The sequence below is a fragment of the Adiantum capillus-veneris genome, chromosome 29, assembly GCF_014529385.1.
Source record: "Adiantum capillus-veneris isolate H3 chromosome 29, ASM1452938v2, whole genome shotgun sequence".
In the NCBI taxonomy this organism is placed as follows: Eukaryota; Viridiplantae; Streptophyta; class Polypodiopsida; order Polypodiales; family Pteridaceae; genus Adiantum; species Adiantum capillus-veneris.
In genome coordinates, this window is record NC_140959.1 from 44,584,570 (window position 1) to 44,596,646 (window position 12,077).

General features: G+C 41.3%; 1 protein-coding gene across 4 annotated transcripts in view; it reads right to left on the reverse strand.

Moving 5' to 3' along the window:
- Window positions 1–972: 972 nt before the first annotated feature.
- LOC147419117 (HhH-GPD base excision DNA repair family protein) overlaps window positions 973–12,077 on the reverse strand; it is a 96,448-nt gene continuing 85,343 nt past the window's right edge. For all 4 annotated transcript variants that reach the window (XM_086505628.1, XM_086505627.1, XM_086505629.1 and 1 more), the window contains 4 exons: window positions 8,394–8,491; window positions 2,588–3,165; window positions 2,277–2,371; window positions 973–1,906 (listed from right to left, as the gene is read on the reverse strand). In XM_086505628.1, coding sequence (XP_086361754.1) covers window positions 1,823–1,906; window positions 2,277–2,371; window positions 2,588–3,165; window positions 8,394–8,491 — 855 coding nt within the window. In that variant the 3' untranslated portion in view covers window positions 973–1,822. The remainder of the gene's footprint in view (window positions 1,907–2,276; window positions 2,372–2,587; window positions 3,166–8,393; window positions 8,492–12,077) is intronic.

Sequence of the window (12,077 nt, forward strand, 5' to 3'; positions counted from 1 at the left end):
AAGTGCAAAAATTAACACTTTATACATGGCAAGATTGACTTGCATTTTGGACCCAACCTATGATTTGTTAATAAATCCGCATTCCTTAGGAATATCATTGTTTCTCCTCAAAGCCACAAACTAATAGACACCCCAACAAGGCACTTCATTCCTAGGGTTACCCTTGTATCTTGAAGAGAATTCCCTAGTGGGTAGTTTTCAAACAAAAACCTATGTCAAACCCTACTCAAATTGGCTGCACTATCAAAAAAAAAAAAAGAATGCTCAAGTATGATAATTGCCCAATAGCACAACTTTGGAAAGAATTATGTCAACCAAAAGGTAAATACTGATTCCTACATTTTAATTCCCTAAAATTGAGTCCCAATAAGAGGACATGCCTCAAAGGCAAGGACACCTTGTGTTTCGCTCTACTACATTTTTAGAACACTTGTGTCATGATGAGATTAGCAGGAGATATGAGGAAGCTTTGACAAGGGCTTTCTTTTCATATCAATTTCACTCAAGATCATTACTCGAGTTTGAAGCTCCCTTTACTAACCCCTACTTAACTTGGCTCCTTCACCCTATGTGTACTACACTATAATGTGTTATATGCATGCACAATGGGTTAGCAATAAGCTGTTGCATTTTTAAGTACTATCCAATTCCACAGTTGCATGACTTGTGGAGCATGCCGGTTTGTTTTAGTTGCATGATTTGTGTAGTGCCGATGCTCAAAAAAATTCTTTAAAAAATTCTTAGCAACCTTCGTCATCTCATGTCTATATCACAGCAATTACTTCAAGTCTGATTTAGTGGATATTTACGATGACAAGCACGCTTCACAAGAGTGCTATACCAAGTACACATGCCAATTTGCAATATGATGAGCAACATGCTTTTTGGAGTATTTTCAAGATCCCTGAATTATAGGGAGTCATTGAGATCCATGAATGATTTCAAGTACCAATCTCAAACACTAAAATTCTTACACTCCAAGCCAACTGTTCATACAAATGCACATGGATGAGAAGACTTTCAAGTCTCTGTACTTAGAAAGCATGTCTATACTTTCCGGCTTGGATTGTGAGCTATCAAATAGCATATGCATAACACAACTGAGCTACAAAATCTACCAAATGCAAGTAATTATTTCATAGGTCAAAAACCTCATCATTTGCTTGGCATTGAAGGAAAACCTTACCATAAGAGTCCGTGATCTCCAACATTTCTACTAGGAGAGTCAACATGGTGTTGGCATACAACATATGCACCTTACAAAAAGGATCTAAAACCATTAGAATCTGCTCACCAACTCGCCAACTAATGGACAGTATATGCAGAATGCCCAATCTATATCTCAATGGTGCAAGGATGAGGGCCGGATCTATTGGAGAGCCCTCAAAAAGGACGTGTGATCCCACCATTTGGAGATACAGTGGGTGAGAACTGTGATATCAATGCCATCTGCTCTTCTATAAAAATTTCCTTGTTACCTTAAAATAGGGATTATGTGAAATGGATGTCGTATGCTAACAATTGAAATGGCTAAAAAGGACCAAAACCATCCTGATTTGCTCTATCTCGACGCAAAAAAGTTATTGATGTCCCAACATGTTTCCAAAGAGATTGATCTTTTGACATGCTGTTGCCAATCCAAAGGTTGCCGCTGGCCTTATCACGTACTTAAAAAACCTGGTTTTAGCTCTGTAGTTATCCATTCATCAGCACGGTTCATATCCAGAAAAGCTTTTGTACACCCAGCATACATGCATAAATTTATCTGAGCACAAGATATACCAACTTTCCAAATCCCAGGCTCAAGCAGCAGCCTCCTGCATCAGGCCTTGCCATGGCTCTTCCTTTTACGACTCGATATTGTCACTTCTTTACCTTCACGAAAATCCAAAAACATCTGGAACACCTGTAAGAGGGTGCATCACATGTAAGCATTACAGGTGTATGACTCTAGTCAGCTTTTTACGACTGGCTTTTTACTATGTACCGAGCCTAGCAGGCGTGTCGATTGTGAAATGCTATACTACTCATACCTCCAGCTCAATGGTTGTAAGTTGTTATTGATCTTGCAGTTTAGTATAATCATTTATTTATGCCCCTTCAACATTTAGACCATGTTTCTTCTTGCTTTGAGCCTCATATCATTTCCAGCCCTCACCAAATGTGTGATATGATCTTTATTTACGCCGTTGCTCACAAAGAAGTGCATACATAGTAATAAATGTTCCAAACCACCAAAAACAAACCATAGAAGAGAAAGAAATCACTTTGCCCACCTTTTTTACACCACTGGTCAAGCCAAAATCATGCAATGCAGAAGTAGGCATCCACCTTGCCTCAGTTCCATTTAACTCCTTCACATGGGTGGCATCTGTCATTTAATAGTAGCCACATAAGCGATCACTACAAGAAAGGATAGCTCTGAAAGGCCTTATTGTATGTTCTGCAGAACCATGCATTCATAAATCTGTATTTGAGAATGCATATAAATAAATGCATGCACTTTTTTTTTTGTAATTCAGTTTGAGAGAGAGAGAGAGAGAGAGAGAGAGAGAGAGAGAGAGAGAGAGAGAGAGAGAGAGAGAACCTTGCTCATAGGTGTGAATGTGCATCCACTCTACTGTCATGTACATATGAATATGACTGAACACATGCTTGTATGTTCCAATTGTCTTTCTTTGCTTCAAGATATTCAAGTCCTCACTGAATTGAAGTCCTAGAGTCTCTTTCAAATATTCGTCAATGGCAGAGTTACGCCTTTCTAAAGATGAGTTCTGACCTTCAAGGCTGGCAGAAGGAAACTCCCATAAACCTGCCAGGAGTCCTGCCTTTGGTCTTTTCACAAGTAATAGGTAGCTTTCTGCTTGATCGACCTCACAGCTGATCTCGTTCTGGGCAGTGATTAAACTCTTCTCAAGGACACAAACAGCCACATATTCCTGCCGAGGAGTAGGCTTGATCACCTTCGTTGGAAAATCAGTTACTAGAACTGGATTTGTTGATCCTTCACTTTCTTGAGAAAGGTTATATCCTTCACAATTTTCCTGCAACGGACAACATGCACACTGAGGTGAAGTGGGAGAGCAGCTTGTTGCACCAAGCTCCATGAGCGCTTGATTGAAATCTCCTGGTCTTTGTCTGTCTACAAGCTGACCAGCAAGGGACCTGCCAAAATAAGAAAAAATCTCTATTCGAGTTGGTCGATTCATTACATTATAAATAAGGTCACACGACCAGCTATACACGCATGTACATGTAGTGTGCCAGTTCACACAGAATCCCAAAAGTAACCTTACAAACATGTACATGAAGCCTTAGAAGCTCCATGAGGCCATGGCTGCTGAACCACCGGACACTATAATAAGCAGGCCATGATTACCATCGATAAGGGCACAATGTTGGCATATATCTGATGGCCAGTAATGTTAGGTGTCGACTATGGTGGGTGCCAACGACAGCAAGCCATAGCTTAGGAGAGCGTGCAATAAAAGGGATTGAACGAGAGAGGAGAGAGAGATTAGACACGCTGCAAACAAAGCAACGCTTGTATGATTGTATATCTTTGTTAAAAAAGGCTTACAATATATAAAAGAGTTTTGCCATGCAAACTGCTAAAAGTATCTGCATGCTTCAAGGGGAGTATCCACAGGCTGACACCAACAATCGAACAAGGGCTTGAACCCAACAATCTCCCCCTCAAGCCTGAACTAGACAGACCACTCTCATGATACCTCGAGTTTTTGGTATACTCGGCAACCGTGAGTTTTAGGTTCTCTCACAACCAAGGACTTCGGGTGTATCCATAACATGGTGCGATGATAAAAACCCCCCTTGAACAGATAGGGTGTAGGTCAAAAAATTAGTAACCTCACGAGAAGCAGGATAAAAATGGGCTAAGAACAAATATGTTTGGGAGGTCTTACCACTAATGTGTGTCAAACTGCAGTGTCTAACACATACAAGTTTTTATTATGGCAGCATGATTGACAACAGATAAAGTAAAAGAGACTATGACTACAAACATATCATTGTCTTGACAACATAAAAATAACAAATCTCGGATACTAAACAAGGATGAATTCGTATACCATGTTCTTGAGGCAAGTCTTCGTGCATGACAACTGGTACTTCATGGCTCCAAAATATCCTCTTCTTCATGTCTCTCGAGCACAACTCATATGTAAACCATTGAATTGCTAGAACCTTCAGCACATATATGGCATGATGTTTGTGCCAATTTTTGAAGTCCTGTCGGATATTTAGAATCCCCCAATCCTCCTTTGCATCCATACTATAGCAAAGTTTTGAGATGCTGTGAAAATTGCCCAAAAAAATGTTCCTTTATTGCTTGCCTTTTGATATGCTTTGACCACAAAGAAGGCGTTTTTAGATGATGTGTCTTGCAGTGCCTACTGCGCTACCAACTCCCTAAGGCAGCGTTTAATTATGCTTTTCGAATGATAATCAACTTCACTACTACCGCCGGAGCTCAGCAATTGCGTTTTGATATGCAGCTAGGCTTAATAGCACTGCCTAGGGACCTTCAACAGCGTTACCTTTTGAGATGCAAGGATCTCGCCGCCTTGTAGAACTGCCTCCAAGAAGCAAAACGTTCTGAGATGCTTGCGAAACTACCTCTGTGAATGCCGAGTCACCTCTTCTGCAGCGTTTTGAGATGCTAGTGAAATGCAGCCCTGCCTGCAGTGCCTTGAGCATGTTGAAATGCTGCCTTTGCCACAACGTTTTGATATGCTGCAGAGGCACCGCTTGGGTTTGCAACACCGCCACCAACCTCTTGCTGCACTGCCTTGCTAGCGCCAATAGCACCACGCCTGTGGCTCTGATACCAAGAGTTAGGTGTCGACTATGGTGGGAACCAACGAGGGCATGCCATGGCTTAGGAGAGCGTGCAACAGAAGGGATTGAACGAGAGAGGAGAGAGAGAGATTCGACACACTGCAAACAAAGCAACGCTTGTATGATTGTATAAAGGCTTACAATATATAAAAGAGTTTTGCCATGCAAACTGCTAAAAGTATCTACATGCTTCAAGGGGAGTATCCATGGGCTGACACCAACAATCGAACGAGGGCTTGAACCCAACAAGTAAGGGCACCCTGTCCCCAACTTGGACGGTGCATCATCAGCATGGAATACTCGGGAAAAGATGGAAAGACTTTACAGAGGAAAGTGAATAGTGCCAAGATTCCTTTTTATATGTGTTTCTTATGGGTTGAGATCAATTTGCACACAATTGGTCTATTTTAAGTGTATTCCTGATGAGAGTGCCAAGGTAGTTGTCCTACTTCTAGCTCTTGGAGACAGCAAGAACTATGATGAACTAGTGACAATCCTCATGGAGAAGAAGCCTACACCAAAGCTTGAGGATGTGATTAATAGCTTGCAACAAGAAGAACAAGAAGATATCAAGGTAACCACTTCCAATTCTAGTCCTTCCAATGATAATGACGTCTTGAACGGTGGGGCTTATCTTAGCCCTTCTAATAACATAAGGAAATTCCGTGAAGTGGCAAAGATAGGGTCACCAAGGAGATTGGTCCCTCATCATGGCAAGAAAAATCACCCTCAAGCCTATACCAAAGCTTGAGGATGTGATTTATAGCTTGCAACAAGAAGAACGAGAAGATAATCAGGGTAACCACTTCCAATTCTAGTCCTTCCAATGATAATGACTTCTTGAACAGTGGGGCTTATGTTGACACAAGGAAATTCCATAAGTGGCAAAGATAGGGTATTTTGCAAAGGATTGCTTCACCAAGGAGATTGGTCCCTCATCATGGCAAGAAAAATCATCCAACATCCAAATGCAATTTTAAAGACAAGCGGAGACATAACATAAGGCAAAGGCAAAAGTTATGATGAGTTTGACATTGATATTTTTGTATGTTTGGTCACCCGAGGTTGTTGTAGCTTGTCCCTCATTGTTGTCAAGGTGGCATTGTTGACTTGGAAAGCCTTGTTGTACTATTGGCTAGTCCATATGTTCGCCTTTTGTTTGAAAGAAAGTATGTTGTTTTAAGGACCATTATCATAATGTCATCTCCAATTGTCTTGTCATGTTGTCACTCACAAAGAGTTGCTTGAAGAAACTAGAAGAGGAATCTCGTATATTATGGCACATACAATAGAGAGCATCAAATAACAAGATACTTCCGTGCAACCACCGAATCCACTAGTGGGTTACGGAGTAGAAAATAGTAGCTCATCGGGACATATATATGGGAGCTCCAAGGATAGGAGGGACTAGCCACGAGCTCAGCAATATTGAACTGTTTCTAGCTCCAATAGACAGAATAAGTACCAGTATAAGTAATTAGCACCAGGTAGGAAACCATATCAGAGGAATGACCAAGAATAGGAGATGTGAGCTCCCTATTTTCTAATGAAGGAAATTTGATAAATAGCTGGATAGTAAAGGGCGATTCTCTGAATGGCGAGCCAAATTCTCTAAAGGAATGATCAAAGAGAGCAGGTCTGGGCTCCCCATTCTCCAATGAAGGAATTGAGAGCGAAGTGTAAAGGGCAATTCAACAATTGACAAGCTTTCTTCTCTACAGCCAGCTTTTTTTTTCAACTCAGATGTAGTCAACTGTGAGGGCAAAAAGATGACTGCCGGAGTGTGTGGCAGCAACCTAGTGTAAAATTGTATGTTAAGCCTGATGCTTCAGTTGGGAAGAGTAACTAGAGAGATGACTAACCAAATTACCAAGATTCAAAACTTAAATTGAAGAGATAAGAGTGATAATACATAAACTTAACTTTAAAGAGATAAGAGAGAGAAAAACATGAAATGTTCTTGGCATTCACAAAAGTAGCAGAGCTCGAGTTTTTTTCCCCAGTATGAGCTGTCCATAACATTTTAGTACGAACTTTCTGAGGTTCTAAAAAGCGTACACGCTTTTTATCAATGGTACGTACTATTAGCTGCTATGGGCAGAAGCTCAAGCAACTGCTGCCTCTGCAACTGCTTCGACAATATCAGCAATGCCATGCTCCTCATCCACTTCACCGTATGGTTCACGTCGTTTGAGTGCTTTGTCAACATCACCACTATCCCTGGCAATATCAGCAGAGTCATCCTCCTCACCCACTTCATCCGCTGGTTCGACTACTTTGTCGCCTTCAACTCTATATTCCTCTGAATTCTCTGAGCAATACATGGGCTTTTGGGCTTTCTCCATCTCTTCGCCAGATACTGGAGGATTCACATTGCATTTCAACAGAGTCTACTATGACCTTTCAAGGGTGAGGTACCAGAGGACAGGCAGCCACAGGAGCAACCTGAGGTAGAAGATTCTTACACCTGAGCAGATTAAAGTGCACAAGGAAAGGAAAGTGAAGGGTAAGCTGGTCAGGAAACACTTCGTCAAGTTCAGGAACTACCCTGCTCTTGATGCAAAGTGGATGGAGAAGGAGGAGCCGCCAGATTTCCTCAGTTGTTGGAGCTTTACCTTGAGGTTTTTGGTTTAGCTGCGACTTTTCCAAAAGTGCACGTCAATTCCGTGGGTTGTGCGTGTACACAAGAAGAAGCCACTCCACTCCTTTGTCATAGATTCACCACAGATCAAGATAAGAGTCAACCATTTGTCTCTAACATTTTGGGGAAAAAATCTCCTCATCGCAAGGGATTATTTGCTTGAAAATGACTACAAACAAGGCCTCTTATATAGGCTTTATAGAAGCATCTTTGCTGACATCACATCACAGAGGAATACATCATGCTACACATTGTCCATCCTAGGTCCACTCTATCCCATGGGTGTACATGACTGTCACATGGGTTTATGCAAGTAGGACATCTAAGTGGCCAGGGGAAGTGGACACCAGTGCACGAGCAAGGGGCATAAATGCAGCTTACCCCAGCAGCACGAGAGATACAACAAGTTGAGAAGATCATTTGTACTCGAAGTTGTTAGCGGCTATTTGAGATAAACTAGCACCTCTCTTTGTTGGTTGAATTCTATGATAAGACGCTCATAATGGTTAAAAGTCTTGGAATGCCCACGTCAAACCCCTACACTTGTGTGGGCAACTATACTATAACCAAGACTTTTAACCATTATAACCGTCATAACAATCTTGTGCACATACCTCAATTTTCACCAGGGTGACGATGATCACATCACTTCCGAACAAGCACTGCTGCAAATGCACGAATGCAAGTAGCTTACTTTATCACCGTGCTTTACTCTTGTAATAAAAGCGGTAAACATCACTACTTGCAGGCACATAAGCAGTCATAGTCATTCAAGTAATCACGAGCAGTTTGCATAGGGACAAACGTTGTACAATACAACAAAATTTGTCAAAGACTCAAACTTGCTTTGCTGGTCTTAAGCAAAACGGAGTGAAAAAATTCAAAGAGCACTTACCATAAACTTTTGACAGTGCTTGACATGGTTGGGTCATCTGAGAGAGCCTTCAATCTGCAGAGGACCCGTATGACATTGCCATCAACGACAGGCACAGACTGCAAAAGCATACAGTCAATATTTGAGAATCATCAGATTGTGTCCAACACCAAGTGACCAGACAAAAGCTTTGCTTTTTGTGTATGTCCGATTTCTCTCACAATAAATGGCTTAAAAGGAAAAAACATAACATGAAAAAACACTGTTTAGTTCCTCCATCTTGACCCAGCTTTCTTTGATACACAGACTAACACTTTTACAAGCAAAAGCTCTGAGGCGGATTTGTCCATAGAGAAACAACTTATCAACGTGCTAAGCTTTTTTGAATGAGGGCAAAAACTCCTTGTAAATCTTCCCATTAACCAAATAGCCATCAAATCTAAGCGCCTGGCTGTAAAACAAAGAATGAAATTATGGTCTATTGAAGCGCCCAGCTGTAAAACAAAGAACAATGGTTGTCTGCCCTCGAAATCGAAAGAGCTCTGCCTACCTCAGTTGTGTTGCTCCAAAAGAATCGGCCAAGCCTTCCAACCCATACATAAGGACCTCACCGAACAACAATCAAGGTAGCAGCAGTAGTAATAGACTCTTCACCGAAGATATGTAGGCAACAAGGCTTTGGTCTATACTAGGTAAAGATACTCGCCATCATAACACATTTGGAATCTAGTGACTAGGTTTATACTAGAAACAGTATTAAGGGTGCCGCCTCAATCCAACTTGAACACCAGTCTGGAACTTCCCCCTCAAAATGAAGATGCTTTTCTAGCACTGCTGAAGATAATTCATTGCTCCCCAAAATAACAAAACCCGCTTGTTGCCTTGCTCCGGACATCAAGAATCAAAATGCCCTACCAAAATCCATTTGTAACCCTTCTGGCGATATCAATAAACAAAGTATAACACCAAAACCCGCTTATAGTCCTGCTAGGGACATCAAGCAACAAAATGCCATCTAAACAACGTTTGTCAAACATGTCGTGATAGTGATGGGCGATGGCCTCTACCATACCGCACAACACAATCAAAAATGAGTACACCAAGAAGATGGAGACAATCCGAGACCAAAGATTGATTCCTCCTCACCAAAATCCTCGCTTTCAATCCAAAAAGATCAACAATTCAAATGAAGAAACCTCTCAATGACAACCCCAAGAAGAAACAACGATCACACCCTTCTAGGCACAAACAAAACTCTATCACAAACACTTCACAAAACATAATAATCAACAACCATAACAAATCCAACCGTTCCAAAGCTTATGAAATTGCAGAGAGAATTTATTGATCATGCTTCATCAAAAACCATGTATATAAAATAAAGAGAGCTCTCTCATCTTGAATAGTGGGCTTGTTCAGAGATCTGAAGTCAATTTGTTGGATAACACGGATTTTGTTGGATTGCTTGTTTGGGGCTATCACCATGGGAAACTGCCAGAAGGCAAGAACCTGGCTGGGAAAAATATCCAAGGCAAGCAGGAGCCTGTATGATCAAGGAGCAACAAAGCCCAAACCCTCAGCTAAACATGCCTAGAACATCCCGACATGAGAAAACTGCCTCACACTGGCTGAGCACAGCCGCAAAACAGCCCACGCCCCATAAATTGGGACCGACTGAACGAATCCAAAGAGATGTAATAACTCTAACACGTTCCCCGTACCATGTTTCTATGCTTTTCAAGTTACTCTCGATGCCTATACGCCTAGCAAAAGGAGGATTATGGCACTCCGTCAAAACCTTTTTCCTTAAATCCTTAGTTACACACAACATGGTCTTTCTCATCAAATAACCTTCCTTGATAGTATAACCTGTAACTCAGTCCTCACTCTCTATCCGGTCAAAGATGTCTACAAAATTGGGATCTACAGCATACTGATCAAGCATTTCTTCAAAGTTATGGTGATGTATGGCTGAGATGGTCGATACCTGTGGCTTTTGAGACAATGCATCTTCCACCAGATTCTTCTTTCCTGTAACGTAAACAATCTCGAAATGAAGCTAAGACAAAATGTTTGCCCGTCTCATTTGCTTATCCAAAAGCTTCTTTTGGGACAAGAAGTATCTCAAACTCGGATGATTTGTAAGCACTATGAAATTTCCTCCAAGCAACAAGTGTCTCCACTGAGTCAGAGTGTGTATTACTGCTAACAACTCCTTGTCGTAGATCTTTGCAACCCTCTCAAGTCTGGAGAACATTCTACTCTCAATCTTTGACATGTCCCTCTTGCATTAAGACCGCTCCCAGACTACTACCACAAGCATCAAAGTAAATCTCAACATGTTTCTACAAATCTAGTAAAATCAAAACAGGACAAGTCGTCTGAGTGTTTTGAACGCTGCAATTTCGAGGGTCCCCAAGAGAATGGAACACCTTTCTAAGTCAAGGTATGCAATGGTGAAGCAATCTCCGCAAACTTTCTTTTGAACCACCGGTAGTAAGAACATAAACACAAAAAACTTCAAACTTCATGTACATCCTTTAATTCTGGCCAATTCCAAATGGTTTCTATCTTGGCCCGGATCAATCTGTACACCCTTTCCTCAGACGATATTCCAAAAAGTATACAACTCACAAAAATAACTCTCTTTTTCCTGTTGACCACCAATCTATGTCGCCGTAGTGCCTCATGAACCTGTAAGAGATGATTCCTTTAATCTTCTTCATTCTTGGAGAATACGATGATGTTGTCATAGAAAGTGCCCACAATGAGCTGTACTTTCGAAAAATCTGGTCCATCACATTGTTGAACGTTGCACGACCATTTGTGAGAACAAAAGGCATCACCAAATACTCGTACAATCCGAAGGATGTCTTGAACATGGCCTTGTATACATCTCTACGAAAGAACCTGATCTGATGATAGCCACTTTTCAAATCGATTCTATAAAACATGTGGAACCCTTTAGTCTGTCAAGAATATCATCAATCCTTTGTGTATTGAAAACCTATTCTTGATGTTCATTTATTGAGAGATCTATAGTCAATGCACATTATCCAAGATAGATCTTTCTTCAAAATTGGAAGCATTGGTGAACAAAAAGTACTAGGTTGTATTAGACCCTTTTCAAGAAGTTCCTTTACTTGGTTCATGGTTTCCTCGTTTTGAGCTCTTACTCTGTAAGGTGGCAGGTTCGGTGGCAAAATGTGGGTATCAAATCAATCGTATGATCTTGAGGTCTCTAAAGAGGTTGCTCTCCCAGCAAACCCTCAAAGAAACGATCAGCTTGAGCTTGCAACTACTCTTGTCATTCTTGTTCTAATTCTAATAGATTTGATTTGTTGTCTTTCAACTTTCCTCTATCAAAGAAGATAAGGACTTCCTGATCACGTACTTTGCCCCACGCTTTGCAAACCTCTCTATTCTCATCCTTCTGCTCGAGGCTCACTCCACAAAATCTGGAACCATTCCTGCCTTTGCCTTTCCTTTCTTTGCACGCTCTTCTGCCAGTTTCAACATTTCCGGTTTGTCCTTAGCTTGCTCCTTCGTTGCTTTTTGGAACACTTTGCAAGAATGTGCCCTTATCCCCCACGACCGTAACACTTGGCCGCTTTTATAGTACTCTCCACGCTGCTCTACTAAGAATTTCAGGACGGTGGGTTTTGTTGCTTTCCCTTCTTCTTTTCGGCATTGGAAGATTCTTGC